This window comes from Podarcis gaigeae, assembly GCF_964106915.1.
Source record: "Podarcis gaigeae genome assembly, chromosome: 15".
Classification (NCBI taxonomy): domain Eukaryota; kingdom Metazoa; phylum Chordata; class Lepidosauria; order Squamata; family Lacertidae; genus Podarcis; species Podarcis gaigeae.
In genome coordinates, this window is record NC_139692.1 from 16,838,523 (window position 1) to 16,865,002 (window position 26,480).

At 49.9% G+C, this 26,480-nt stretch overlaps 1 protein-coding gene across 1 annotated transcript; it reads left to right on the plus strand.

Annotated features, from left to right (window-relative positions):
- The first annotated feature begins 3,010 nt into the window (after positions 1–3,010).
- BACE1 (beta-secretase 1) lies at positions 3,011–26,212 on the plus strand. Its single transcript, XM_083714064.1, has 10 exons — positions 3,011–3,652; positions 11,143–11,231; positions 13,923–14,139; positions 15,990–16,127; positions 17,530–17,664; positions 19,106–19,207; positions 20,139–20,288; positions 21,898–22,069; positions 22,580–23,890; positions 24,407–26,212. Exons 1-9 carry the CDS (start codon positions 3,389–3,391, stop codon positions 22,819–22,821), a joined length of 1,509 nt encoding a protein of 502 aa, XP_083570190.1. The 5' UTR covers positions 3,011–3,388; the 3' UTR covers positions 22,822–23,890; positions 24,407–26,212.
- The last annotated feature ends 268 nt before the right edge of the window (positions 26,213–26,480 follow it).

Below are 26,480 nucleotides of genomic sequence, written 5' to 3' on the forward strand. Positions count from 1 at the left end.
CTTTCAGATTTTGGCCACTGGGCGGCAGCAGGGGCGAGAAAACCCCGCAAAGTTTTGCAGCACCCGAAAAACGAGCAAGTTTGCTAAATCGGTGGTGGATAAATGACCGCCGGCGTAGACTCTTTTTTGCACAAAATACGAGGGCTCGCTCTCGGTCACTTGTAAGGACGGCTGAATTCAGCCTCTACGTCCCGAGAGCAGCTCATTCCACCCTCTCCCCTGTTTACAGCTTCCCTATGAGCTGCAACAACTTGTCTAAGAAAACAAGGCGAATCAGGGGCAGACTCTGGTTAAAGGTGTAGCGTGCAAACAGCCTGTAACACGGATGGGGGCATCTAATGAAGCTGAATGTTAGGTTCAAAGCAGACCAAAGAACGGGCTTCTTTCCACCGTACAGAACCCTAGGATTGTGTCCAGGAGCTGCCCCGCCCCTCTCGTTGTTTTACCCCTGCCAGCGTTGCTGCACTGTGGTGAGGGCTACTAGAGACTTTGTTTTTCACAAAAGCCATTCTCCCCAGTTGTGATTCCCAGGAACTGGCATTCACAGCCATAGGTAAAGATAAAGGTGACCCCTGATCATTAGGTCCAGTTGTGACCGACTGGGGTTGTAGCGCTCATCTCGCTTTATTGGCCGAGGGAGCCGGCGTACAGCTTCTGGGTCATGTGGCCAGCATGACTAAGCCGCCTCTGGCGAACCAGAGCAGCGAATGGAAACGCCGTTTACCTCCCCCCCCAAAGGGGTACCTATTTATCTACTTGCACTTTGACATGCTTTTGAACTGCAAGGTTGGAGCAGGGACTGAGCAACGGGAGCTCACCCTGTCGCGGGGATTCAAACCGCCGACCTTCTGATCAGCAAGTCCTAGGCTCTGTGGTTTAACCCACAGTGCCACCCGCGTCCTATTCAGAGCCATACCACCTCCAAAAGTGGAGCTGGAACCATGGGCATAGCCAGAATTTGTTGGGTTGGAGGGGCAGGAGACCCACCTGTCACCATCCTCTGTCTGGCTCTGTCTAGCAGATTCAGAATGAAATGTCTCAACAGCTGTTCTTTTAGAATACTTTCCTTTGACCCCCCAAGTGCTCAGGAAAATCTGTAATTTCTACTTTTAGTTAAGTATTTTTATTTATTGGCTTGATTTGCGGAAGTCGGCCTATGTTCTTAACCCGTATCCATTCCTGAAAATGACATCACCTGGGTTTGGGTGATGGGAATGAGAGGCAGAGCAGCTGTGTGTCAGCTGCATAGGAGAACCATGCCCTTTCAATTGCCTCAACCAGCAGTTAGTTTCATGTAGATATTAAAAAGCACAGATGAGGATCTGTGGTACCACAAAGGTCATAGCAGTAACTTCAACCTCCAGGCACCATATTCTGGGCTTGGGCTTCTAGGTTAGAACAACCAGAAAGGTTAAGGGGACAGAGCAGATGCAAGTTACACTAGAATTCATGGACATCTAATGATGCTGAATGTTGGAAGATGCAGAACAGACAAAAGGAAGTCCTTCATGCACCAGTATGGAACTCGTTCCCACAGTGATGGGAACCAACTTGGGATAGCTTGGAAAAAAGGGAGAATACTAATGGAGGATAAAGTTATCAATGGCTACTAATCCTGAAGGTGATATTCTACCTCACCTGGACTAGATGGCCCATGGGCCTGATCCAGCAGGCTCTTCTTATGTTCTTAGTTGATCTACTGAAAGGTGGCATCATGTATACCCATCCTAGCCAGACCCAGGACTAATGGTACCAACTCTGCTAAGAGAGCCAGGAAAACCACCTGGCATGGGACACCTCAATGGGTGACCAAGACAGTTTCCATTCCAAAAATCAGGCCTAACGCCTGAATGGAATGGATCTAAGTGCTCAACTTCACTCAGAAACCTGGAGTGAAGATGCAACCCAAGGCACAGAAACCCTACCTAGTTATTCATACCACAAGTGCGGAGGGCAGATTTCTTTAGTAAGGCTCTCTCCATACAGAGCATCCTTCAGAATGGTGGGAACCACCTGCACTATAGGGAAGGAACCTACTAGGGCAGACACCTAGTTAGATATGACAAACTCTGCCCCATTGACCAGCCAGGATGGGCAAAGGTCAAGCAGACACAGGCCTGGTCTCACTTCTCCAAGGAATGTGTCCAACTATCAAGGCCAGCAGCGTGAAACCTTGCCCAGCCCAAAACTTGGTGGGGACTCCCACCAAGGGCTAGAAGCCCTGCCTGCCCTTGTTTGGCCCCTCCCTCGACAACCCCACTGTCTGCTCTTCTGTAGCCGGGCTTTCCGCTGTGGCTCTCTTGCAGGGACTTCCTTGACCTCTTGGGCCTGCCACACAATACAGGCAACGGGGCCACCCAAGAGGTCTGAAGAGGCAGTCCCCAGGAGTGGCTGAAGCTCGCCAAGAAAGGGCGGCCGTTCGCCTCCCCCCTTTGTCTCTGGTGCCAAAAAAACAACACTTGGTCCGCCTTGGTTCGTGCCAGCGGTGCCAACTTGAATACAGAATTGAGGGGGCCCAGGTAAGCCCCACCCCGCATAATTGACCACAAGACATGGCAGCTGCACACCACTTGAATGGCCAATTGCTGGGGCCAAGGGGTCTTTGGTCCTCCCATAAAATATTTGAGGGGGCTGCCTCCCTAAGTTGGTGGGCATTGTCATTCAAATAGTGTGCGTGCACGTGACTGATTATGCAGGACGGGGTTTACTGCCCCCCAATATTTTATTCAAGTTGGCACCCGTGATGCCTATCAACTTTTTTTGGGGGGGGGGTGGTCTGTCGGGCGCCGTCAAATATTTTATGGAGGGGCAAAGGGACTTCGGCTCCTCTAGCTCGCGCTGTGCGCCGCGGGCCGCGGCCTCTCTCCGGCCAGGAGGCATCCTCAGGAGAGCCAGGCCGAAGGCAGATGCTCCCTGCCCTGGGCATCAGCCGGGCCAGGGCGCAGAGGAGGAGGCGGCGCTACGAAGCTCCCGGCAGGCGCGCCTTCCGAGCAAGCCGCCGCTGCCGCGTGCGCAGAAGGAGCCGCTGCCTCTCTGCAGCTCGGCCCGCCCGTGGACTACAACTCCCAGCGAGCTCCGGCAGAAGGAAAAGCCTTTGCCTCGGACAGCCGCCGCCGCCGCCCAGGCTCGAGCGCGGAGCCTTCCCAGCTGCTGCGCTGGAGCCGGCCCGCGGCGCCGAGCAACAGGAGCCTCTGCATCTCGCCTAGGCCGGCGGCGCCCCATGCAGCTGCAGCTCCCGCCGCGGCCTGGAGGTGCCTCCCGAGGCCGCCGCCGGGCCGCTGGGAAGTAGCCTGGTCCGCCTCGCCGCTGCCCGCTCCGCGTCCTCCTCCCTCCTCGTCCTCCTCCTCCTCCCCGCGCGGCCTTCGAGCTGGAGCCGGCGGAGCTGAGCATGGCTCGGGCGCTGCTGGGGCTGCTGCTGTGCTTGGGCTCCGGGGTGGCGCGAGGCCCCGTCCAGGCGCCCGTCGGGCTCCGGCTGCCCTTGCGGAGCGCGCCGATCCAGTCGCGGGAGCCGCGCTCGGCCGACGAGCAGGACGAGCCTCGCCCAGGCGGCAGCGGCGGCGGCGGCGTCTTCGCCGACATGCTGGACAACCTGCGAGGCAAGTCCGGGCAGGGCTACTACGTGGAGATGACGGTGGGGAGCCCCCCGCAGAAGGTGAGCCGCCGTCGGGCCACGAGCTTGGCGCCCACGGACCCCCGTGTGCTGGTGGGTGGGCGGGCGGGCGGGCAGCGAGGGGTATCCGGCCAGGCCAGCGCCCTTCCCCATGCTGGGGTGGGGTGGGGTCCCTAAGGAGAGGGCATGTCTCTAGATCAGGGTTTCCCGAACTTGGGTCTCCAGCTGTTTTTGGACTACAACTCCCATCATCCCTAGCTAGCCAACTAGTGGTCAGGGATGATGGGAATGGTAGTCCAAAAACAGCTGGAGACCCAAGTTTGGGAAACCGTGCTCTAGATGCTTTCAGAATGTTTCCTATCCAAGGCCAGTGATCCCCCCCTCTGAAGAAAGTCCGTGGGTTGCAGGTGGGGATGGGGCTGTGTGGGGGAGAGAGTAAGTGTGTGTGATGCTTGGGTGGGGCAGGGGCTCCCCAAGGCCACCTGGTTAATTCAGGGCAGAGAGATCAACCTTGCAGCCTGTACTTTTTAGCTCACAGCTCTGACTCTTAGCCCCCAGCCCAGGATTTTCAGCTGGGCTTCTGGTGGGGCACTTTGCAGGTGATTTCCAGGAGCTGGACCCTCAGAAGATCCAAACTGCCCGGGGGAAGGGAGACTGAAGGGGCCGCTGCAAGGATGAAAAGGGAAAGTTGGGTGTTGTGTGCTGCCTGCAGAGAGACACAGATCACTTGCCTCCTTGTTCGCCCTTCATGGCCGGGAGGGCGAGATGGCAAGGGAGGACATCTTCTTTGAGTCCTATCTGAATCCTTTCAAAATACTTTTTTTAAAGGAGGAGTTGGAAGTTATTCAGACGTGGTCTGTCACTGAAATCGGGTCTCACTATGTCTAACCAGACCGCACAACCAGTGACCATCCCTGTGCTCTCGTGCGGCCAGCCCCATTGTGTCCTTAGCTGACATCCAGCAGCCTTTCCAATGCAAAGCAAAGCAGTCCTTGTCGGTGGAGCTGCTTTTGCTGGCTCCTCAGCAGCTTTATTTGGGGTCCCCCCAGGGAACAGACTGGGGGAAGGGCTTTCGGAAGAGGTGCAGCCATTGATAAAAGTGAGCAGAGCATGAAAACCATTTGTTTCCTATGGGAAACCATTGCATTTCTTCTCCACTGGTGAAAAAAGGCTCTGCTTATCTGGAGCTGCTTCTCTTTAGTAGCTTTGAAAATGAGAAGCTGCCGTAGAGAGCGACTGGTTGGGTGGGTGAGGAAGAGAGCTGGCTTAGAACGTGTGCGTGGATCCAAGGGGAGAAGTGGCGTTTTTGTCGTGTACGAAGGCACAAAATTTCACAGGGATCCCTCTGTGCAGCTGGGTTGCCCGCTTCTACGCAAGCAGCCGGATGTACCTGGGCATTTGTTGAGGCTTAAGCCGCAGCTTAGCCGTGGGACTTATTTTTAGCGCTGGGGCTTCGCCTGAAATATTGCGGGCAATAGCCTCTGAGGATGTGCAGAACGCATTTCCAGCACCTTTGCTTCTTTCCAAACTGACCCATCGTGGGTGAGGGGGCTCTCTGTGCCCTTCCACTGCCGAGCTGACTTTTCACCGCTGGGGAAAAGGCCACAAAACCCCTCACCCCTTTGCCTCGCCTTACCAAGCAGGTTTGCTCAGAACTGCCTGATTCCAGGAAGGTTCCCGCAGCTCCCCAAGCCTCATCTGACGGCTGCCTCTTCAGCTCTCTGGCTGTGGGCCAAGTAAGCCTGAGATGCCAGCAACATATGGTGCTTTCAGTGGAATTAAAGGTTCCTTATATAAAGCGTGCATGTGTGTGAAAGCAAGTGGGAAAAGTACAAGCCTATATGTGTGCGTGAGTAAGTGGTACCAGGTGTGCATATTATGAGCACATTTGTTTTCTTAGGCCCACAGTGCCAAAATTCAGGCTAGCGAACTAAACCTCTCTGCAAAGCTGAGCCTCCAAAGCCAGGGCAAACACTGGCATTGCTTCCCCAAAGTGCTAGTATTCGGACTTTGAAGAGGTTCTAGAGTGACAATGCGGTGCCACAAGCTACAGGGTACAAACTCTAACAAAGATTATGAACTCAAACTCCTAAAGATATGTATAACACAATAATTCATTACAGAATTAGAGATAAGAGTTTATGAGTTTATGAGATAAGTTCATGTTAGTCCATGGTCAGATTCGACGTGGAGGTCTTAGTTTCAATCATTGAGCAGAAGGCAGAAGTCAATAATGGATCAGAAACCAGGACAGGGCCCTGTTTCAATGTATTCACCTTCATCAGCTAATTTTTAAAGGGTCGTGTAAGTTTGAAGACTTTCAGATAAATATATCCTGTTATTTTCTATGTTTCTCAGAGATAACAACTATGTGTGGGTAGATCAACGTGTATCTTGAGCTTTTCTGTGCGTTTACATGTTGATCTACCCACACGTAATTATTGTGTTGTACATATCTTATGAGTTTGAGTTTGTAATCTCTGTTTGAGTTTGTAATCCTTGTCAGAATACATACTTTTGAATGGATTAGTTTTTGTTACAACTGACTATTGATTTGCGAGTAGGGACTACACCCACTATTGAAACTTACATTGGCCTGAGTTCTTGGTGTGCTTTTTTCTTGGTATATTTAATAACAAGAACTCCAACTTATTTAACAAGCTACAGGGTGTCATATCTGTGTGGATGAGGGGAAATGTGAGTTTGCAAGGGGTTTGGTGGGCAGCCTTGGTCTGACTGCAAGTGAATGTAGCTTGTGAAAGCTGAGCAGCGCCAGGATTTGCGGGGGTGTGGCTTGAGCAGAGCATCCTCAGTGGTGACCCCAGGTGTGGGTGGGTGTGCAAACTGTTGGCCTTTTTGGGTGCCAGCTGCAAAGTGAGATTGGCAGGGCTGGTGGGACATTGGGTTGGGGAGCTGACCTTGCTGTCATCTGGAACAACAAAGGCTGTTGTCATCTCCCTCTGGGACCCATTGCCAGGCTGTAGAGCCCTGTCAAGGTGGTGCATGAGTGAGCCACTAGGTGGAAAAACAAACTCTGTTTAGGGTGTGTGTGGGGAAGAGTCAAATTGACTCCCTTGGCTTTTGCTTTCTCTAGTCTAAAAGGGTGTTGTGCTACCCAGGGTCACTGCAGGCTCATTTTGTTGTAAGCTCCAGTCTATTCAGTTGGACTTACTCTTGTGCAGGATGTATTGGCCTTGCACCCTTAAATGCCTTATGCTGAACTCTTCACATTCAGGCAAAGAGATGGTAGCACCAGAAGCAGAGAGCAGACTCTGTTTCCCCCGAAGATTGCTTTGAGTGAGAGCACAAGCCAGCCCCATTCATTGACATCTGTTAATTTAGTTAAATTTATGGGGTTGGAGCCAATGATGAGTAGACCCAACTAAACCCAACTGGCCATAAATTAGCCATGCCCATTAACTTTGATGGGCCTACTCTGTGTAGGGCTGGCATTGGTGACAACCCTATGGAAGCTTGACTTTGTCTGTTGCCTGGATGGTGAGTAAAGGAGGCAGGTGACAGCCTTCAAAAAATTATCGGAGGGAGCAAGAGATTGCGCTTTGTGTACACATGTGCACTGTGGTTTGCTGATTAGTGCAAAAGCAGTAAGTCCTTTCCTGGCACACTCTCGGTGGGGGATTAGGAGAAGATAGAGCTCTTGTGAGGTCAGGATTAAGGCTGCCCAGCAGCAAGACCTGGCAAGGCTCTCTATTGCCCCTCTCTGTTTAGGCCCCACCCGGCTGCTCACTGAGAGATTTTGCAGCAGGACCCAAGAGGAGGTTGGTATGGCCGCTCTGATACACTTCCGCCATTGGTGTATGTGTTTATTGCCCAGGTTTGCAGCTGAACAGAGGGAGTTCAATTACTGCCAGCAAACCCAGTGGCGGCTTGCGGCTGTGTCCTCTGGGACGCAGGGAAGAGGCTGTTCTGGTGCAGTGCATAACTGCTTCTGCTGTCCTGGGCAAAAACAGCGGGTAGGCTTCAGTTCTCCACACTCTCAGATACTAACAAGAAGTGCCTGGGTTTTCACATGCAACCGCATGTAGAGAAAGTGAGATGGCAGGTCCCCAAAGGCAGGGAAAGGATGAAGGAGACCTCTTGGCACAGAATTGGGCTTTCATTGAGCCCAACTTTTCCCCAAATTGAATCCTTCTTCCAGGGCACTCTTAGACACAACCATTTTCAGTCTCAAGTTTACAGAATAATTTTGCAATGCATTCTTGAAAACCAGGGACTGAAATTGGCTTCCCCTAAGAACACCATTGAAATATTCTTGGCTCCCACCTTTCCTTATAAAATAAGTTAACACGATCAGAACAAAATAGCAGCACAAAACTCTTTTTGGGTGTGTGTGGATCTTCCTGAACAGCTTTGCTAATGATCCAGTCATTTTGCTGTTTTCCTTTTCAGTTTAGTTCTCTCTGTTGATGTGCAACCCATGTGGACTTAGGCCAGTGCACACCTGGCTGCAGTGACTTTACCACTTGCAGATAGGCCAGTTACAGCAAATCACTGTATTAGTGGTAACATAAGGACATAGGTTGTTGCTGGATTAGGCCAATGGCCTTTGAGGGCAATGGGAAGCTATGGGAAGGCTGCAAGCAGAACAAGAGCCCTCTCTCTCTGGTGGTTTTCTGCAACTGCTATCAGAAGCATTACTGCCTCTGACCATAACCCAATAGCTCTGTCTGAACCAATGGTCTGCTTAGGAGGTTCTTGTTTGTTTTTGGTTTGGATTTTTTTTTTTGTCTTGGCCTCTAAGGTCCAACAGTGGGGAACTACAAATCCCATCATCCACGACCATGCTTGCTGCGCTGATGGGAATTGTAGTTCAGCAACATCTGGTGGGCCAGAGGTTCTCCACTCCTGCTGACGTGCTGCTGCTGCTTCTGCTGCTGCACACTTGGTGCTAAAGGTCATTGCTTGTCATTTGGGGTTGTCTCGAGTTCTAGATCAGCCCTAATGGTGTTCTTAGGAGAAGCCAATTTCAGTCCCTGGTTTTCAAGAATGCATTGCAAAATTACTCTGTAAACTTGAGACTGAAAATGGTTGTGCCTGGAGTGGTCAGGAGGCAGAGGTGAATATATAAGGGGAATCCCTCTGTCAAGTGCTGGTAATTAAGTGCAGGAGGTGCCAAGCCAAGTGCTCTGTGCTGTATAAATGTTTAAGGATGCTTTGGGCATTCTGCATCTTTGTGCAGCTGAGCCACAGGATGCTCATAGCTTAGAGAAGCCTGATGCTGTGTACTAATGGCTGCTGATGGACCTTTTAAGTGAGCCATATGGAACGGAACGATGATGAATTTTGGTGAAAAGCTGTATAAATATAGAAGAATCCTATGTCAACGATCCAGGAGAGGGAGCCAACAAGTATCTGGCATCCTGCTTGTGATCTCATTGTGATTAGGCACATGACTTTCTTCCCAGAATTGTGGAGAGAGCAGAAGCTACAAATGCCTTTGCCTGGTCTGACATTTGCAGGAAGTGACTTGAGGTCTTGCAGCCTGCCTCTGTGCTGACCTCTTGCCTCCATGGCGAGGTTTCTTCCTTGCTCCATTTGGGGCTGCTTAAGACAAGCAAGGCTAGTGGGGACTGTTGCTTTTTCAATGGCCTTTAACTGGAGAGAAATTCCTCCCCAAGCTGCTGGGCTCAAGCCTGCGTGGACACTATGCTCTCGCATCTATGGCCTGTCTTGCTGCAGGAGAGTTGGTGCTTTTCTTTCCAAAGACATGCTTACTGAGTTTTGAAACACAGCAACAAACAAACAAACAAACAAGACAGACAATTAATAATATTATTAATAATAATTTTTTTATTTATACCCCACCCTTCCCGGTTCAGAAAACCAGGCTCAGGGCGGCTAACAACAAATTTAAAACACTTAATTGATGCAACAAAAAACAGCATAAAATACAGTATAAAATGTGCATAACAATAAATTCAGAATTCAAAATCAATTTAGGGGGGAAATCCATCCAATAAACATTAGATGATCACCAGGGCTAGCTGGCTAAATTAGTCCTATTTGGGCCAGCGAGGAGGCCAGGGGAGAATTAGCTGTGGGATCCCAGAGCGGGAAATCTTCATAAAAAGGGGAGAGGGAGGGAAAGAAGGGGAATAAAAGATTAGGCTAAGTTTAAATTGAAAGCCAGGCGGAATAGCTCTGTCTTACAGGCCCTTTCGGAAGGAAGTTAAATCCTGCAGGGCCCTGGTCTCATGGAACAGAGCATTCCACCAGGTCGGAGCCATCACTGAGAAGGCCCTGGCCCTTGTGGAGGATAATCTGACTTCCTTCGGGCCCAGGACCTCTAAACTACGATTATTCATGGACCTTAAGGTCCTCTGCAGGGCATACCATTAAGAAACGAAAACATTATTGCAGTCGGGATAAAATTTTGCAGACATCCTAATGAAATAGATTCTGCCAGGCAATGTTTTGGAGGAGTCACATATCAATACCATAGCCTTTCCACATGGAGGCATGTGCCGTTGGGGGTCTATTCAGCACACTATTCTTATTTATAAAGCATATGAACAGTGAGCATACAACAGTGAAGTAGTCTTGTTTCATAACCCCTCTTTGAATTCTCCTATGAGTGGCCCAGACCCTCTCAAAGCACCCATCCCTGGAGAGTATTTGTGCCTTAGTGCATGGGGGTGTCCCCTCCTTTCTTGGAGCATAAAAAGCAGATGTGGGAAACATCTGTGCTCTCCCCCAGCTGTTGCTGCACTGCACCTCCCATCAGCCCTAGTGTTGTGCAAGTCTAACAGCATCTGGGCAGGTTCTTCACTCCTAGTGTAAAGGACAGTGTTCCTGTGCTGTTTCAGACAGCAGCGCTTCAAATTGTCCCGCGTTTGACCCCACAAGGTTAGCAAGCTATCTGTCTTTCTGCTGCACCCCTTGTGCAAAGGGTTAGGCCGCGTAGCGATTGGGGGAGGCAGGCTCCTTCCAGCCTCAGCGCCACCACCTTGGGGTCTGGCAGGCCTGACCTACCCCAGCTGACATGGAAACTGATACACCTGCAGCTTGCTGCTGATGCTGACACTTCTTCCAAGACTGGCTAAACCACACAGAGGAGCTGCTGCTGCTGCTGTCGCTGCAGACCAAGGGCAGGGGGTGAACCAGTGACTTTGTGCTCTGAGCCAGCTTCTCCCTTTGGCTTAAAGATATGTGCACAGAGACGTTTTCCTTGGGGGAACTTGCCTTCCACTCCTGGAACTTGGAACAGGCCGCTGCCCAAAGCGACAGAACATTTGCATCTTGATGCCAAGCTTGGCCTCTCTGTGCCCAGTTTAGATCCTTTCTGCCTGAGGTAGAGACCTGTGTAGTTCAGAAGGCTGCATATGCCCAATGCTGACAGAAGCCAGCCTCGTTTAAAAGACGTGGTGCTGCATTATGCACCCTGGAGCTATTATATTCCGGGCCGTGGGTGGGTCAGGCACAAGCTCATTGTCCCGGACAGGATGTTGCCGTGCACATTTGGGCTGCTCTGCATGAAACGCACTGACCTTTCTCCCTTTCTCTTCCTCCAGCTGAATATCTTGGTGGACACAGGGAGCAGTAACTTTGCTGTGGGTGCAGCCCCTCACCCTTTCCTCAGGCGGTACTACCGGCGCCAGCTGTGAGTATGCAGGGGAGCTGTGGGGCCGGGCAGGAGGGGGCAGCTCTGAGCTTGCAAGGAAACCGCTCCTCTCCCCTCTTCTGTCCCGCCAGCCTCTTTCGCCAGGGAGGTGTTTAGCCCCTAATTTGCCCGAGGGGCTTTTGCCTTTGCAAGCGCCAGCCATAATCCCTATGCCCCTTTGCCCCATCTGTCTCTGGTCTTCTGAAAACACTTTTTCTCTTCAATTTTTTTTATTGGTTTTCACAACATTATAAACAAACAAACAAACAAACAAACACATAAGACAAACAAACATGAATCATAGCCTTATTGAAAATTACACTTGTTAACATTGTTAAGTGACTTCCTCGCTTCCCCTTGGTTGAATTACATTGCATGTCCTTTTAACGGTTTTCCAAATCACAGTTCTTATAAAATTTAACTTAAACATTAACATCCTTAAATCTTTACATTATGAAATTAAACATGTTAATTCGACACTTAACATAAATAAAATCCTGAGCCAATTAAGTATCTGCAAGCTGTTTTCAGTTAATTTAACTTAACATATTTAACTAAGTAATCATTAAATTTAATCCACTCTTCCTGATACTACTCCTCCTTCTGGTTGTGGACTCTTCCGGTTAGGTCGGCTAGCTCCAAAAAATCCATCATCTTCATCTGCCATTCTTCTATCGTTGGTAAGGTCTTCTGAAAACACTTGACTATCTGGCCATGAGCTGGCAGTGCCAGGGTGGCACCAGGTGACACTAGCACACAGATCAGGGCTAAATGGCTTCTTTCTGTGCCATGGGGGAAGAAATGCTGAGCTACTGTCTGGCCCTCGAGCTGCTGCTGGAGGGCACAATGGACAATGGCAGGCTGATTCCCTTCTACCTCGGTCTGCTCACTGCCTCCTTGCCTTGCGTGGCCGAGTGGGGAGAGCCAGCCAGCCTCCGTTCAGGGCCAAGGCGCTAATGGGGGAGTCAGCCCAAAGCCGGCCGGGAATGGGCTGGGTGCTATGGACATCTTCAGGGCGATCTGCTCCTCTTGCTACTGAGACGTGAGCAGAGAAGATGGGCAGGTGCACAGCATTGATGCGATGCCCCCCCACCCCACTCCAAGGCATCACATCTGCCAAGAGCGCTCTCTAAATTACAGTGGTACCTCTGGTTAAGAACTTAATTTGTTCTGGAGGTCCGTTCTTTTCTTTTTTAAATAGTTTTTATTAAGAATTTCAACATAGCAAATTATCAAAAACATACCATCTTCACTTCCCCAAAATTGTAAAAATCCTTAAATTATCTATCTATTATGTTAACAATAATGTTTTTATTCAAAACCTGCCAAGGAGTCCAGTTCATTTTGGGTTTTTTTAAAGTAATTTGTAAAAAGTTCCCATTCTTCTTTAAAGCCACAGTTGTTCTTGTCTCGCAGTTTGTATGTCAGTTTTGCCAGTTCTGCATAGTCCATCAGTTTCCCTTGCCACTTTTTTTTTTGTCGGGATTTCCTCATTCTTCCATGCTTGTGCTAATAAGACTCTTGCCACTGGAGGTTCGTTCTTAACCTGAAACTGTTCTTAACCTGAAGTACCACTTTAGCTAATGGGGCCTCCCGCTGCTGTGGTGCCAGAGCACAATTTCTGTTCTCATCCCAAATCTCTTTTCTGATGAGAGCAGCTTTTGCATCTCATTTGGAAACCAAGGACCCAGAGTCTAGAGGAAGAATGGGGCACACAATGCCAGATGCTTGAATTCAAGTGTGAAGTTTCCACAGTCTGTGTTGATTTGGGGAGCCATGTCATCAGCTGATGTTGGTCCACTGTGCTTCATTAAGTCCAGGGTCTACACAGCCGTCTCCCAGGAGATTTTGGAGCACTTCATGCTTCCTTCCGCAGATGAGCTTTATGGGGATGCTGATTTCTTTTTCCAGCAGAACATTGGCACCTGCCCACACTGCCAAAAGTACCAAAACCTGGTTCAATGCCCATGGGATTACTGTGCTTGATTGGCCAGCAAACTCGCCTGACCTGAACCCCATAGAGAATCTATGGGGCATTGCCAAGAGACAGATGAGAGACATGAGACCGAGCAATGCAGAAGAGCTGGAGGCTGCTATTGAAGCTTACTGGTCTTCCATAACACCTCAGCAGTGCCACAGGCTGATAGCATCCATGCCACGCCGCATTGAGACAATAATTGATGCAAAAGGGGCCCAAACCAAGTACTGAGTACATATGCATGCTTCTACTTCTCAGAGGTCCAATATTGCTCTATTTGCAGTCCTTGTTTTGCTTATTTCATTTGATATTCTAATGTTCTGAGATTGTTAATTTGGGGTTTTCATCAGCTGTACGCCATAATCATCACAATTATAACAAATAAAAGCTTGACATATCTCCCTTTGCATGTCATGAGTCTATCTCATATATTAGGTTCACCTTTTAAGTTGAATTATTGAAATAAATGAACTTTTCCACGATATTCTAATTTTCCGAGTTTCAGCTGTAGTCCAGCAGTTTGGCTTGCCATTCTTCCCTAGTCTTTGCATCTTTGGGTTAGTAGCATCCTTGCAGCTGTTGTCTCATACATAAACAGTCTTTCCTGGTTTTTCCTTGAGTTTTTGAGGCTGCCTCATGCAGGTAGCTCCCTCAACATGCCGCCTACCTGTGTTCTCACTGCCTCATAACCTCCCCCTGTGTGTCTCTTGCAGCTCTGGTACGTACCGGGACTTGCGGAAAGGAGTCTACGTGCCATACACGCAGGGGAAGTGGGAAGGGGAGCTTGGCACTGACTTGGTGACCATCCCCCACGGCCCAAACGTCACCGTCCGCGCCAACATTGCTGCCATCACCGAGTCAGACAAGTTTTTCATCAACGGGTCTAACTGGGAAGGGATCCTGGGCCTGGCGTATGCGGAGATTGCCCGGGTGAGCCTGGCATCAGTGTGGGCACCTCTGAAGAAATGTACCCCTTGCCACTGTGGAAACTGTATAATGTAAGAGGGTGGGGTGTGTGTGTCCCCAAACCTTTCCAGCGCAAATCGCAACTGCAGAGTAAAAACAACAACAACATCTCCCAATGGAAATGTGCTGGGCAGTTAAAATTTATTAAAATTCCCTACAGTTTTCCAGTTTAGAAGCTTACAGTGGTGCCTCGCAAGACGAAAAGAATCCGTTCCGCGATTCTCTTCGTCTAGCGGTTTTTTCGTCTTGCGAAGCAAGCCCATTGACGGCTTAGCGGCTTTTAGCGGCTTATCAGCTTAGCGGATAAGCAGATAAGCAGCTTAGCGGCTTAGAAAAGGGGGGGGGAGGGAAAAAAAGTCGGAAAAACTCGCAAGACGAAATGTCTTGAAAGCCCGTGGGGAAATTCGTTTTGCGAAGCGCCTCCAAAACGGAAAACCCTTTCGTCTAGCGGGTTTTTCGTCTTGCGAGGCATTCGTCTTGCGGGGCACCACTGTACCTGTTTTTGTTTGTTTGTTATACTCTTGGAAACTATAATGCAGCCACACAAGCAGCATAGGATAACCCTCCTTTAACCCCCTTGCCCTGGCTCCTGGAAGGCCCAAAGGGGCTTAGGGAGCCAATCCTGTTGCTCTTAAAACTGAGCTCCCCTTAAAGGGCATTGCCATCTAGAATGCCACCTGCAAAACAGTCTCCTTGCATTTGTCCTCTGGCAGGTCTCTGTGAGACCTTAAGCACTTTACATTAATATAATATAATATAATATAATATAATATAATATAATAATAATAATTTATACCCCGCCCATCTGGCTGAGCTTCCCCAGCCACTCTGGGCGGCTTTCAACCAAATATTAAAATACAGTAATACATTAAATGTTAAAAGCTTCCCTAAACAGGGCTGCCTTCAGATGTCTTCTAAAAGTCTGGTGGTTGTTTTTCTATTTGACATCTGGTGGGAGGGTGTTCCACAGGGCTGGTGCCACTACCAAGAAGGCCCTCTGCCTGGTTCCCTGTAACTTGGCTTCTCGCAGTGAGGGAACTGTCAGAAGGCCCTTGGCGCTGGACCTCAGTGTCCAGGTTGAACAATGGGGGTGGAGACACTCCTTCAGATATACTGGACCAAGGCCGTTTAGGGCTTTAAAGGTCAGCACCAACACTTTGAATTGTGCCCGGAAACGTACTGGGAGCCAATGTAGGTCTTTCAAGACCGGTGTTATGTGGTCTCAGCAGCCGCTCCCAGTCGCCAGTCTAGCTGCCGCATTCTGGATTAGTTGTAGTTTCCGGGTCACCTTCAAAGGTAGCCCCATGTGGAGCGCATTGCAGTAGTCCAAGTGAGAGATTTTGCTAAACCTGACCAGCTAGCCACTCTGGATCTCTGGAGAACAGGCCTTTGCACCTTTGCCAGGGAGCAACATAGAAGCTGCCCCGAATGAAATGCGCAGTCTCGTCCTGAGTTTGGCAAGCTTGTTGCTCTTCTGGAGTCATCCGACTCCTTTCATCAGCCCTGACCATTGGTCATGCTAGCTGGGGCCAGTGGTAGCTTGGGTTGGTAGGGCTCTAGATGTTCCTCATTCCCAAGGAGCATAGCACAGGAGACTCTCAATCTCAGGGCTGTGGATTTGAGCTCCACGTTGGGCAAAAACTCCACGTTGTTGCAGCAGTCCAACCCCCTCTCCTTGATATTCTAGCATCCAAGCCTCCAAAGCCCAGCAGGGCCTACCTGTGAGCCTGAAGCCCAGGGCTAGCTCACAGCCTACTTGCTTCCTCCATGCTCACTGATGCTGAGTCCCTCCTCCTTCGTCTCCTTTTCTGCAGCCTGATGACACCCTGGAGCCTTTCTTTGACTCACTGGTGAAGCAAACCCAGGTCCCCAACCTCTTCTCCCTGCAGCTGTGTGGCGCCGGCTTCCCGCCCAACGTCTCGGATGCCCTGGCTTCTGTGGGGGGCAGCATGGTGAGTGAGGGGCACAGGGGCAAAAAGGGTCTCTTTTTCCTCCTTTTAGTTGGATCCCCAGAACCTGTTCCCAGTCTCAGAACAGCTACATAATAAAGAGGTTGAGAGCACCTCTGAGCATCTGCAGAGTGCCTTCTCCTCACCATTAAGCAACCACAGCCCAGCTCCAGGTGCTGAGGTTCAGGCAGGAGGGCTCTCCTGTTTTGGGGGTGAGAATGTGGAAGGCCGGGACGCAGGTGGCGCTGTGGGTTAAACCACAGAGCCTAGGGCTTGCCGATCAGAAGGTTGGCGGTTCGAATCCATCCCCGTGACGGGATGAACTCCCATTGCTCGGTCCCTGCTCCTGCCAACCTAGCAGCTTGAAAGCACGTCAAAGTGCAAGTAGATAAATAGGTACCGCTCTGGCGGGAAGGTAAACAACGTTTCTGTGTGCTGCTCTGGTTCACCAGAAGCGGCTTACTCATGCTGGCCACATGACCCAGAAGCTGTACGCCGGCTCCCTCGGCCAATAAAGTGAGATGAGCGCTGCAACCCTAGAGTCGGTCACGACTGGACCTAATGGTCTGGGGTCCCTTTACCTTTATGTGGAAGACCAGCGTTCTAATTTTATTTTATTTATTTATTTTGTTGTATTTATACCCTGCCCTCCCCTGCCAAGACTGGGCTCAGGGTGGCTAACATCAGGTATAAAAACAATTGATTAAAATACAATTTAAAAACAAGATTAAAATACTACTTAAAATGCCTCATTTCAGTGGATGCCCAGATCAAAAACTGTTTGGGGGAGAAAACGTCAAATCTTCACCAAGGCCAACTATCCAGACTGGTCCTACGTGGGCCAGAAAAGCCAGGGAAGTCCCCAAATAGGGGTTCCATCACAGAAAGAAAAGGAAAGAGGGGGAGGGGATCAGGATGGCTCTAAGCCAAAGGCCAGGTGGAACAACTCTGTCTTACAGGTCGTGCAGAAAGAAATCAGATCCCGGAGGGCCCTGGTCTCATGAGACAGAGCGTTCTACCAGGCCGGAGCCAGTGTTGAAAAGGCCCTGGCTCTGGTTGAGGCTAATCTGACTTCCTTAGGGGCCGGGACTGCTAGAGTGTTGTTATTTATGGACCTTAAGGTCCTCCGCAGGGCATACCAGGAGAGGGGGTCCCGTAGGTACGAGGGTCCTGAAGAGAAGAGTGTGTCAAAGCACACACAGAGTGTCCTTTCCTCTCCATCACTCCCTTTGTGCCATTTGCACTTGGCCTGGACTGGAGATTCTAGGCAGCTCCAGTATCCCAGGCAGGAAGTTTGCCGGTGCTTTGAGGAGCGGTGGGGAGGGGAGGGGAACGGGGCATCCACCACCCTCCTCTCGGCCCCTTCCTCTTAATGCCATTTCCTGCCACACCCCTGTCCCTGCAGATCATTGGAGGCATCGACCCGTCCCTCTACGTGGGCAGCATCTGGTACACCCCGATTCGGAAAGAGTGGTACTACGAGGTGATCATTGTCAGGATAGAGATCAACGGGCAGGACCTGCAGATGGACTGCAAGGAGGTGAGAGGGAGCCAGGGATGCTCAGGTGCAGGGTGGATAAAAATAAAAAAAATATTAAAAAAAACCAGATTTTTTTTAAATTTGAATTGCATTATTAAAATAAAATGCCTTTGCCTCTAAAGATAGTTTTTTTTTATTTAAATTTTATTAACATATAAAACACATACATATACATTTACACAATACACATACACAACATACTACCTTATTTTCATAACATAAAACATACCTACATTACTCTATATAATACAGTGGTACCTCAGGTTACATATGCTTCAGGTTACAGACTCTGCTAACCCAGAAACAGTGCTTCAGGTTAAGAACTTTGCTTCAGGATGAGAACAGAAATTATGCTTTGGCAGCGCGGCGGCAGCAGGAGGCCCCATTAGCTAAAGTGGTGCTTCAGGTTAAGAACAGTTTCAGGTTAAGAACAGACCTCCAGAACGAAATAAGTACTTAACCCGAGGTACCATTGTACCTACCTATACTGTACATATCAACATTACCCCACACGGACACCCACCAAGTGACTAAGATAGTTTTCTGTTTAAGTTACATTATAGTCCAAAGGCTATTCATCAGGAAATAAGGATTTGTTTAAGTTTTTCACGTGTGCTAAAACTCAGTCTTAAGTTGCTGGTTTTTTTAAAAAATTGTTTAACCACATCAGTTAACAAACATGGATAGATGTGCTATAATGTTATTGTTTTAGTTAAATAAATTGTTTTAATTGTTATTAAGGAAATGATTGTTTTTCTCCTTCCAATAAAGTACAGCAGAAAAGTTGTCCAAATATAAACATTTAACTTATTAAACCTCACAATAATTTCATAATTATCAGTCTATGTATTTCTAATAGTATCAATTTTTTGATGTAACTGTAAAAACTACTCTGAAAATTTATTCTTCCAAAAATGAAACCTTCATCTGGTTGTAAATATTAAGATTATACCAGCAAGAATGAGTTGTTTCTGTAAAAAAAAAGAAAGAAAGATTTAAATCAAGTCTTACTGACTAGTGATTTAAATCAATTTGATATAAAATCAAATCCACCCTACTTCGGTGTGTGCTGAGGAGCCACCTGAGCAGTGCCCACCAATGAGATGCCTTGGTTCGGAGGTGAAGCCAGGGCCTAGGAACACCTTTTGGGACTGAGGACTGGACACTGCCCTTGCTCCTCTGCCCAGGCACTTGCCACAGGCCAACACCGCTCGCCTCCCGCTCCTCAGATTTGGGATCAGGTTGTGCTCAGCCTGGCCATAGCAGGGGAAATCCAGTTCAGAACCCCCCCCCCACCCAACCCATTCAGGTTCCAGTATGAGTCAGCTTCTGTCTCCCACCGCCAGGGCTAGTTTGGAGTTGGTGTTCATGAGCTTGGGAAAGTGAGGGAAGGGGGGAATTGGTGTTTTTGGAGCCTGAGCGCCTTTGTCTTTCCCCGCAGTACAACTATGACAAGAGCATCGTGGACAGCGGCACCACCAACCTCCGCCTCCCCAAGAAAGTCTTTGAGGCAGCAGTGAAGTCCATAAAGACAGCTTCCTCGGTGAGAAACGCACTGGGGGTGGGGTGGGATCAGCAAAGGGAAAAGGGCACCTCCTGGTCTGCCTATAGGCGGGCCCTGCGGAGAGTGAGGTGTGCTCAGCTCTGTGTTCGAATCCTGAACCAAGGGCTCCGGGACCAGAACATTCAGATCCTGCAATGGGGCATACTGTATTTTTCGCTCTATAAGACGCACTTTTCCCCTCCTAAAAAGTAAGGGGAAATGTGTGTGCATCTTACGGAGCGAATGCAGGCGGGAGGCTCTGCTCAGCGCTCCCTTTAAAGAGCACGCGTGGAGCGTGGAGCTCTTGGGGAAAAGCTCCCAAGAGCCGCACACACACTCCGCACACTCTTTAAAGGGAGCGCAGCTCTTGGGGGAGCCCGCTGGCTGTCCTGGCTTCTGGCATAGCTGCTCAGCCTCTCCTGGGCAGGGGATGAAGGCTCCCCTTGCCCAGGAGAGGCTGTGTGTGGCTATCCCATAAGCCAGGACAGCTGTGCAGCGATCCCGCTTGCTTTTGGGATTCAGAATGTTTTTCTTCTTCTTTTCCTCTTCCAAAAACAAGGTGCGTCTTATGGTCTGGTACGTCTTATAGAGCGAAAAATACGGTATATTGTGAAAAATGAATCGGTTAGAGTAACTGGGCCTCTTCTGGGGAGGTGTTGCAATTCATGGAAATGGTAAAACCCATTCCTGCTATTGTTCCTCCACCCCACCCCTGGCAAGTGAGCCAGCATCTCTGTGCTAGATGTTCTAGCACAAAGCATCATTATTCCCTGGCGTGGAGGTGGAGAGCTGCTTCATCTTTGTTGATCTGAGGAATGGAGGAAAAGCAAAAAAAACCCCAGCAGTTTCCCCCCCCTGATTCTCCTCCCCCCCAATTCTGGTGTGGCTTGTCCTGGTGCTAAGAAGACCCCCTTCCCTCCCTCTTCAACAGACAGAGAAGTTCCCTGATGGCTTCTGGCTGGGGGAGCAGCTGGTTTGCTGGCAAGTGGGCACCACCCCCTGGCACATCTTCCCAGTCATCTCTCTCTACCTGATGGGCGAGACCACCAACCAGTCTTTCCGGATCAGCATCCTGCCACAGGTAGGTGCCGCGACTGCATGTGTGCTTTGGGCTAAGGCATTGCATCTGGCTTTCAAGAGAAGTTCTTGCAGCTTGGAGGGGCCAGGAGTTCTCTCCCCCCACCCTTTTAATAGAATTGTTTTAGAGATTTTTAACATATTAAGCCATGGAATCCAAACTCTCTTTATAGAAAGAGAATAAAAGTCAATGCACCAAAAGAAAAGAATAATATAGAAAAAGGAAAATATAAAATACAGTAGTGATGATCCTCATCAAACACAATTGTATATATCTATGTATAGCTATCTATCTCAATCTTCCATCCATGTAGTGGAACCTTGGTTCTCAAGCTTAATCCATTCTGGGAGACTGTTCAACTCCCAAAACCAAGGCGTGGCTTCTGATTGGCTGCAGGAGCTTCCTGCACCCAAGCAGAAGTCATGTCAGATGTTCAGCTTCCAAAAAACATTCAAAAACCGGAATACTTACTTCTGAGTTTTCGGTGTTCGGGAGCCAAAACGTACGAGTACCAAGGTATTCGAGAACCAAGGTACGACTGCACTGAGAGTTGAATTCCCCAATCTCCCCACCTGGGAGGTCTTGAGGGGCCCAGAGTTTTCTAGGGAGCAAAGAGGAAGATGGACTGGAGAGAAAGATCTCAGATTAACACCAGCCTTTTGGATTTGGGCACCATGCTTGGCAGCATCTGGGTTAGAGCTAAACCAAAATGCTAACGGATTCAGCTGTGGGCTGGAATTTGGGTGTTGGGAGGAGAGGATCTGTTAAAATGTCCACTCACCTTGCTGGGAATTGAGGGTCTTCTTCAACTATCAAAATTCATCATTTCCCAATCTTCTTAAAGGCACTTTAAAACAATAGCAGCAGCATAGTCTAAAAAAACTCGCTGGTGTGGGCTGAAACAGTTTAAAAACTATTCCATCCCTCCATAAAGTGGCGGCAAAATTATGTTTTTCTTTAAAGGGGAGCCTGCCAGAGCTACCAGGTGCTGCAATTTTGTTTTGTTTTTAATGCAAAGACTAAGTTGGCATTTCCCAAACTTGGGTCTCCAACTGTTGTTGGACTACAACTCCCATCATTCCTAGTTAGCAGGACCCAGTGGTTAAGGATGATGGGATTTGTAGTCCAAAACCAACTAGAGGCCCATGTTTGGAAAACCCTGGACTACATCAACATGTTGCTGACATCGCAGGGGGCAGTGGTTTTAAATGTGGTGCTAAAAACGCTGGATGCAAAGACAGCTGTGCAGAAGACCGAGGCGGTCTGGAAAACGCAGCTGAGCTTTCAGGAGGGTGATTTGGCTGGAACTCAAATCACAAATTCAAAATTTTGAAGCAAAAATAGCAGAGCAATTATGCAACTTAGCTCAGGCTAGTGTTTCCTGATGAGCAGGGAGGAAACAAACTGCGCCCAGCTTGATAGCAAATGGCAGCTGGCCTTAGTCCTAGCCCTTGTGAGAAAACAAGACTGCCTTTGAGCATGGGCAGAGTGCTTTCCTCATCTCGTTGGGCAACCCTGACGCCTCTGAGCCCGCATGGCAGGATATTCTCATTTGGGGAAGGAAGGTAGAATTTCTGTGCCCCGGCTTACCAAAAGCCTCTCCCTCCCTCAGCAATACCTGCGGCCTGTCGAGGACGTGGCTACGTCTCAGGATGAATGCTACAAGTTCGCCATCTCCCAGTCGGCCACGGGCACCGTCATGGGCGCTGTCATCATGGAGGGCTTCTACGTGGTCTTTGACCGGGCTCGCAAGCGCATCGGCTTTGCAGTCAGTGCCTGCCATGGTAAGTGTGAGGTGTCAGGAGGGGCTGACTGCAGAAGGGGCAGACAGACGGGCAGCCTCTTTCAGTGGGCAGAGCTGGGTGCCACTCACCTGCGCAGCTGCCTCAGGCACACCTATGCATCTCATAGAACCATGGAACTGTAGCGTTGGAAGGGACCCTGAGGGTCATCTAGTCCAACCCCCTGCAATGCAGGAATCTCAACTAAAGCAGCCATGACACGCCTAAAGAGCACGCCCACTTGCCGCAGCCAATCGTCAGCAGGCCTGGCCGCAGCAACCAATCACACACCCAATCGCCGCTGCAAATCTCCTGCTGGTTGCTGCCGCAAATCGCCCGCCCCCCTTCTGCTATCCATGTATAAGACGACCCACATTTTTTGCCCATTATTTCTAAGGAAATAATATCTTATACACAGAAAAATACGGTACTTACTTGGGATTGAACCTGCACGTCAGTCGTCTGTCTTACCACTGCTGTCCTGCATTCATTATCCTCTTTCCTCTGCTTCAGTGCACGACGAGTTCCGCACGGCCGCTGTGGACGGCCCTTTCCTTCACTCCAACATGGAGGACTGTGGCTACAACATCCCCCAGACGGACGAGTCCACGCTGATGACCATTGCCTACGTCATGGCGGCCATCTGCGCCCTCTTCATGCTCCCTCTCTGCCTCATGGTGTCCCAGTGGCGCTGCCTGCGCTGCCTGGGCCGGGGCCATGACGACTTTGCCGACGACATCTCCTTGCTCAAGTGAGCGCTCTTGCCTCCCCACCCTCAGGCCCGTGCCGGCAGCCAGGGGGCACAGCTGCCGGGAGCCACAAACTCCTCCCACCCCCTTCCACCTCTGCTGTGTGCAGGTCTGCAGCTGCCTCAGGGCCACCTGCGAGCGGGGGACTGGCCGGCTGCACCGAAAGCGGCAGAAGACGCGAAACCTTTTCCTCCCTCCTGCCGTGGTTTGTGGGATGGCAGCTTACGGAGGCCCTACTCTTCCTCTCACTGCCCGCCTGGTGGGCGAGAGAGGCCTACTGTCACCGTGCAAGGAAGAGAAGCAGGAACCCTGGTGGGGTTGCTCAGCTCAGGAGGGGCCCAGAGCTATTTCCCACCTCAGGGCTTCATGGCCCGTTTTGCTCGTGTTGTGACGATGGGACTACTCGCGAGGTCTCACGACCTGGAAGGGTTTACCGGAAACGGCAGCGGGGATGGACAGACCCCAAAGTGTTGCTTCTGTGTAGCGCCGGTGAGAGTGGCTGTCATTTCTTAAAGGGTTTGTGTGCGTGTCTCTCTACAAAATATATATATAGAGATATATATAAATATATGTAACTTATACAATGGTAAACTGAAGGAGGGGGAATCTGTCCCCACCCCACTCAGGGAGCATTTGGGCTCCTTCTCGGCCCTTCACTGGCCACACTTCTTTCAAGGAACACCCCCCGCATAGGGTCTGGGGGCAAGGCCAGCTGCGACACACAGGTGTCCATCTCAAGGTGAGGAGGGTTCCATTTTGTTAACCATGCAAAGTGGAGGGGGGATCCCTGCCTCTGGCAGTGGACGGGCCTTGATGGTCCCTTTTTAATCCCAGGCATCCAAAAGGCTTTCAGGAGTCGAAAAGAGTTTTGTATCCATTGATGAGAAGGAGCAGCTGCCTCCTCCCTCCTTAAGGCTGTCTAGCTGCCTTTCCTAGCTGCTTCCCTGGAGAAGCGCTTTCTCTTCAAGGAGCCTCTCGTGATGAGCATCTCACTCCTCCCTGTCCCTTGCCTCCTTCATGAGCAGGACTCGGGGGTGGCAGAACTCAGTGGAGTTCTGCCCATCGTGGGGAGTCAGCCCTCTTTGTGTGTTTTTTTTTTTAAATAATATTTATTAAAATTTTAAAGGTTACACAAAGAAAAAGTAAAAATACCACATTAAACAAAAACAAAACAACACATCACAATATGAAAAAACAGAGAAATAAAACCCATTAAACAAAAACAAAAACGCAAAGAAAAATACATCCAATCTCCTCATTACTAATCTTTCATTAGCTTATTTCCTTGACCTCCTCACACCTCCCTTTTTTGTATTCTAGGTCAATTATCCATTTCAGCAAATCCTTTCCCTCTTTTAAAATTTTTTATATCATTCCTGCTAAAATCATATAATATTATTCCAACATCCTTCTAACAGTTATTAATTTTACAATGTTTCTGTAAATAGTCTTTAAATTTCTTCCAATCTTCCTCCACCGACTCTTCTCCCTGGTCTCGGATTCTGCCCGTCATTTCCGCCAGTTCCATGTAGTCCATCACCTTCATCTGCCATTCTTCCCGGGTGGGTAAATCTTGTGTCTTCCGAGTCAGCCCTCTTTGTGTACCAGGGCTGATGGGAATAGTTGTCCACCTGGAGGGCACCAATCTGCGGAGGATGGTTTTATGCAGACATCCATCATACCTGGAGCCATGAGTGACTCACTTGGGTTTAGCAAGCCTCCAGGGGACTCATCACCCCCACATCCACCCTGCCTCCCTTTTTTCCAGTTCCATCCTTCAGTGTTTTCCTTGTGGCTGCTTCTTCATTGTTAAGTCCTGCTGGTTGGGCAATGGTAGCTGTGGAGGTGAGCCAGATCTGGGGCCAGCTGGATGGTGCTGTGCTCCCCTCTCTTGGGGGTTCCAAAGTCTTACTCTGCAAGGAAACAGGACGCCCCACTTCCCCGTTACAGCCTGAACATGGTCCAGGAGTCTGGGCTGCCTGTTGCCACAGATATTTAGAGCTCATGTCATCATTGCCTGCTGAGCATCCTTGGGCAACTGCTGATAGCCAGGTGCTGCTTCTGCAGCTGCCGTTGTCACCTGAGCATCACTGAGTCTAGGAAGCTGCCTTCTGCCAAGGGAGGCTACCGGTCCATCTGGTCCCGTATCGTCCAACATGAGCCTCTCCCAAGGTGGTGCCCTTGGACGACAACTCCCATTAGCCCCAGCTAGCTGTGTGATGCTGGGAGAAGGGAGCACAGCTGTGCTTGGCTGGGAAGAATGGAGGTTGTAGTCAAAAACACCAGGCAAGTGCCGGCTTCGAGAGAGGCTGCTCTGCCCCTGGCTGGCAGCAGTTCAGGCAGGGGTCTCTCCTTGCCTTACCTGGAGAGGTTAAGGATGGAACTTTGGACCAGTGGCCTGGAGGCAGCTGCTCAGGTGCCTGGCTTGCCTGCCTCGCAATTGGATGGATTTAGCAGGCAGCCTGGCTATGACTTGCTTCCCAGAAAGAGAGCAGGCAGGAAGCCAGGCTTTCCTTCAGGAAATCTAGCCCTGCATCACGTCACCATAGGAATTACCCTTCTCCCACTCCCACATCATTTGCTTCGTTGTAGATGTCCCACCAGGAGAGATGCCTCTGCCTAGGACAAATGGCTGTGCCATGCCCTCGTTGCTGGCTGGGTAGAGCAGAAGCTTTAGGGGAGGCTGGCATGGAGCAGCCGACCTCCTAACTCTGCCCTGCCTGGGCTCTCAAGGTTATGAAGGTGTTGGGGCACATTGGTCCTGCAAGGATGTCCAGCAGGGCTTCCTGGAGCCTCTGTTGGGACGGGTTGCTGCTGCTGCTGCTTACTCTTTCTGGGGGGGGGGTGCATTCAGGGGTCCACACCTTTGCCTGCCACACTGGCAAGAGGCAGCTAGCAAGGAATTGCCCCAGCTCCAGGAAAGACAGGGGACCAAGAAGATGCTCAGCCACCAAAGCCATAGATGGGGAGGCTGCCTCTGCCTGGCATTGCTCGGAAGAGACAAACTTCTGCCACTGAAGTGTAAGTGTGTGTGTGTGTGTGTGTGTGTGTGTGTGTGTGTTGCTCAGTTGATCCGAAGGTTGCAAGAGGCTGTGGCTTTATCCTCCCCCCTTCCAACGACATGTCCATTGTTTTCAAATACATGTATGTGTGTGTGTGTGTGTGTGTGTGTGTGTATATGTTGGCTGTTCTTGAAATTGTTATTTTCCAAAAAACCTTTTTGCATAGTTGCAGGGCTATTTCCGCAGTGTGGACGGAGGTAGCTGCCTTCTGCTTGCTAGAATGCCAGATGCCATCTGCTTGTACAATATTCTGTAAATATTTGTAATACTGGCTCCCAAATCCTCCCAGTTTTATCTCAAATCTAAGTGGAGGAGAAAGGAGCTAAGTGACCCTTTTTATTTTTGTAAATGTCTGGTTCCTTTTAAACACTTGTTTGCTAAGGCTTAATGGACAGGTGGTGGGAGGCCGGGTGGATGGTGGGGGGGGGGATAGCTCTGGGGTGGATAAATGCACTTTATGGACTGTACCAAGCTTCACGTGGTGCTGAGGGGGGTTCTCTCTCTCTCTCCTCCCATTCCCTGGGATGGCCTGGCTTGTGGGAGTGAAGCACTTGTTGGCCATCAGAACCACTGAAGCAGTTTGCAAAGCTCGCTTTCAAATAA

Bases quoted from the DNA above. Each gene is read 5' to 3' on its own strand.
- BACE1 (XM_083714064.1), top strand. From the start codon at position 3,389: ATGGCTCGGGCGCTGCTGGGGCTGCTGCTGTGCTTGGGCTCCGGGGTG. The intron at 19,208-20,138 runs GTGAGAAACGCA...CCTCTTCAACAG, and splicing joins CCATAAAGACAGCTTCCTCG to ACAGAGAAGTTCCCTGATGG. The intron at 20,289-21,897 runs GTAGGTGCCGCG...TCCCTCCCTCAG, and splicing joins GGATCAGCATCCTGCCACAG to CAATACCTGCGGCCTGTCGA.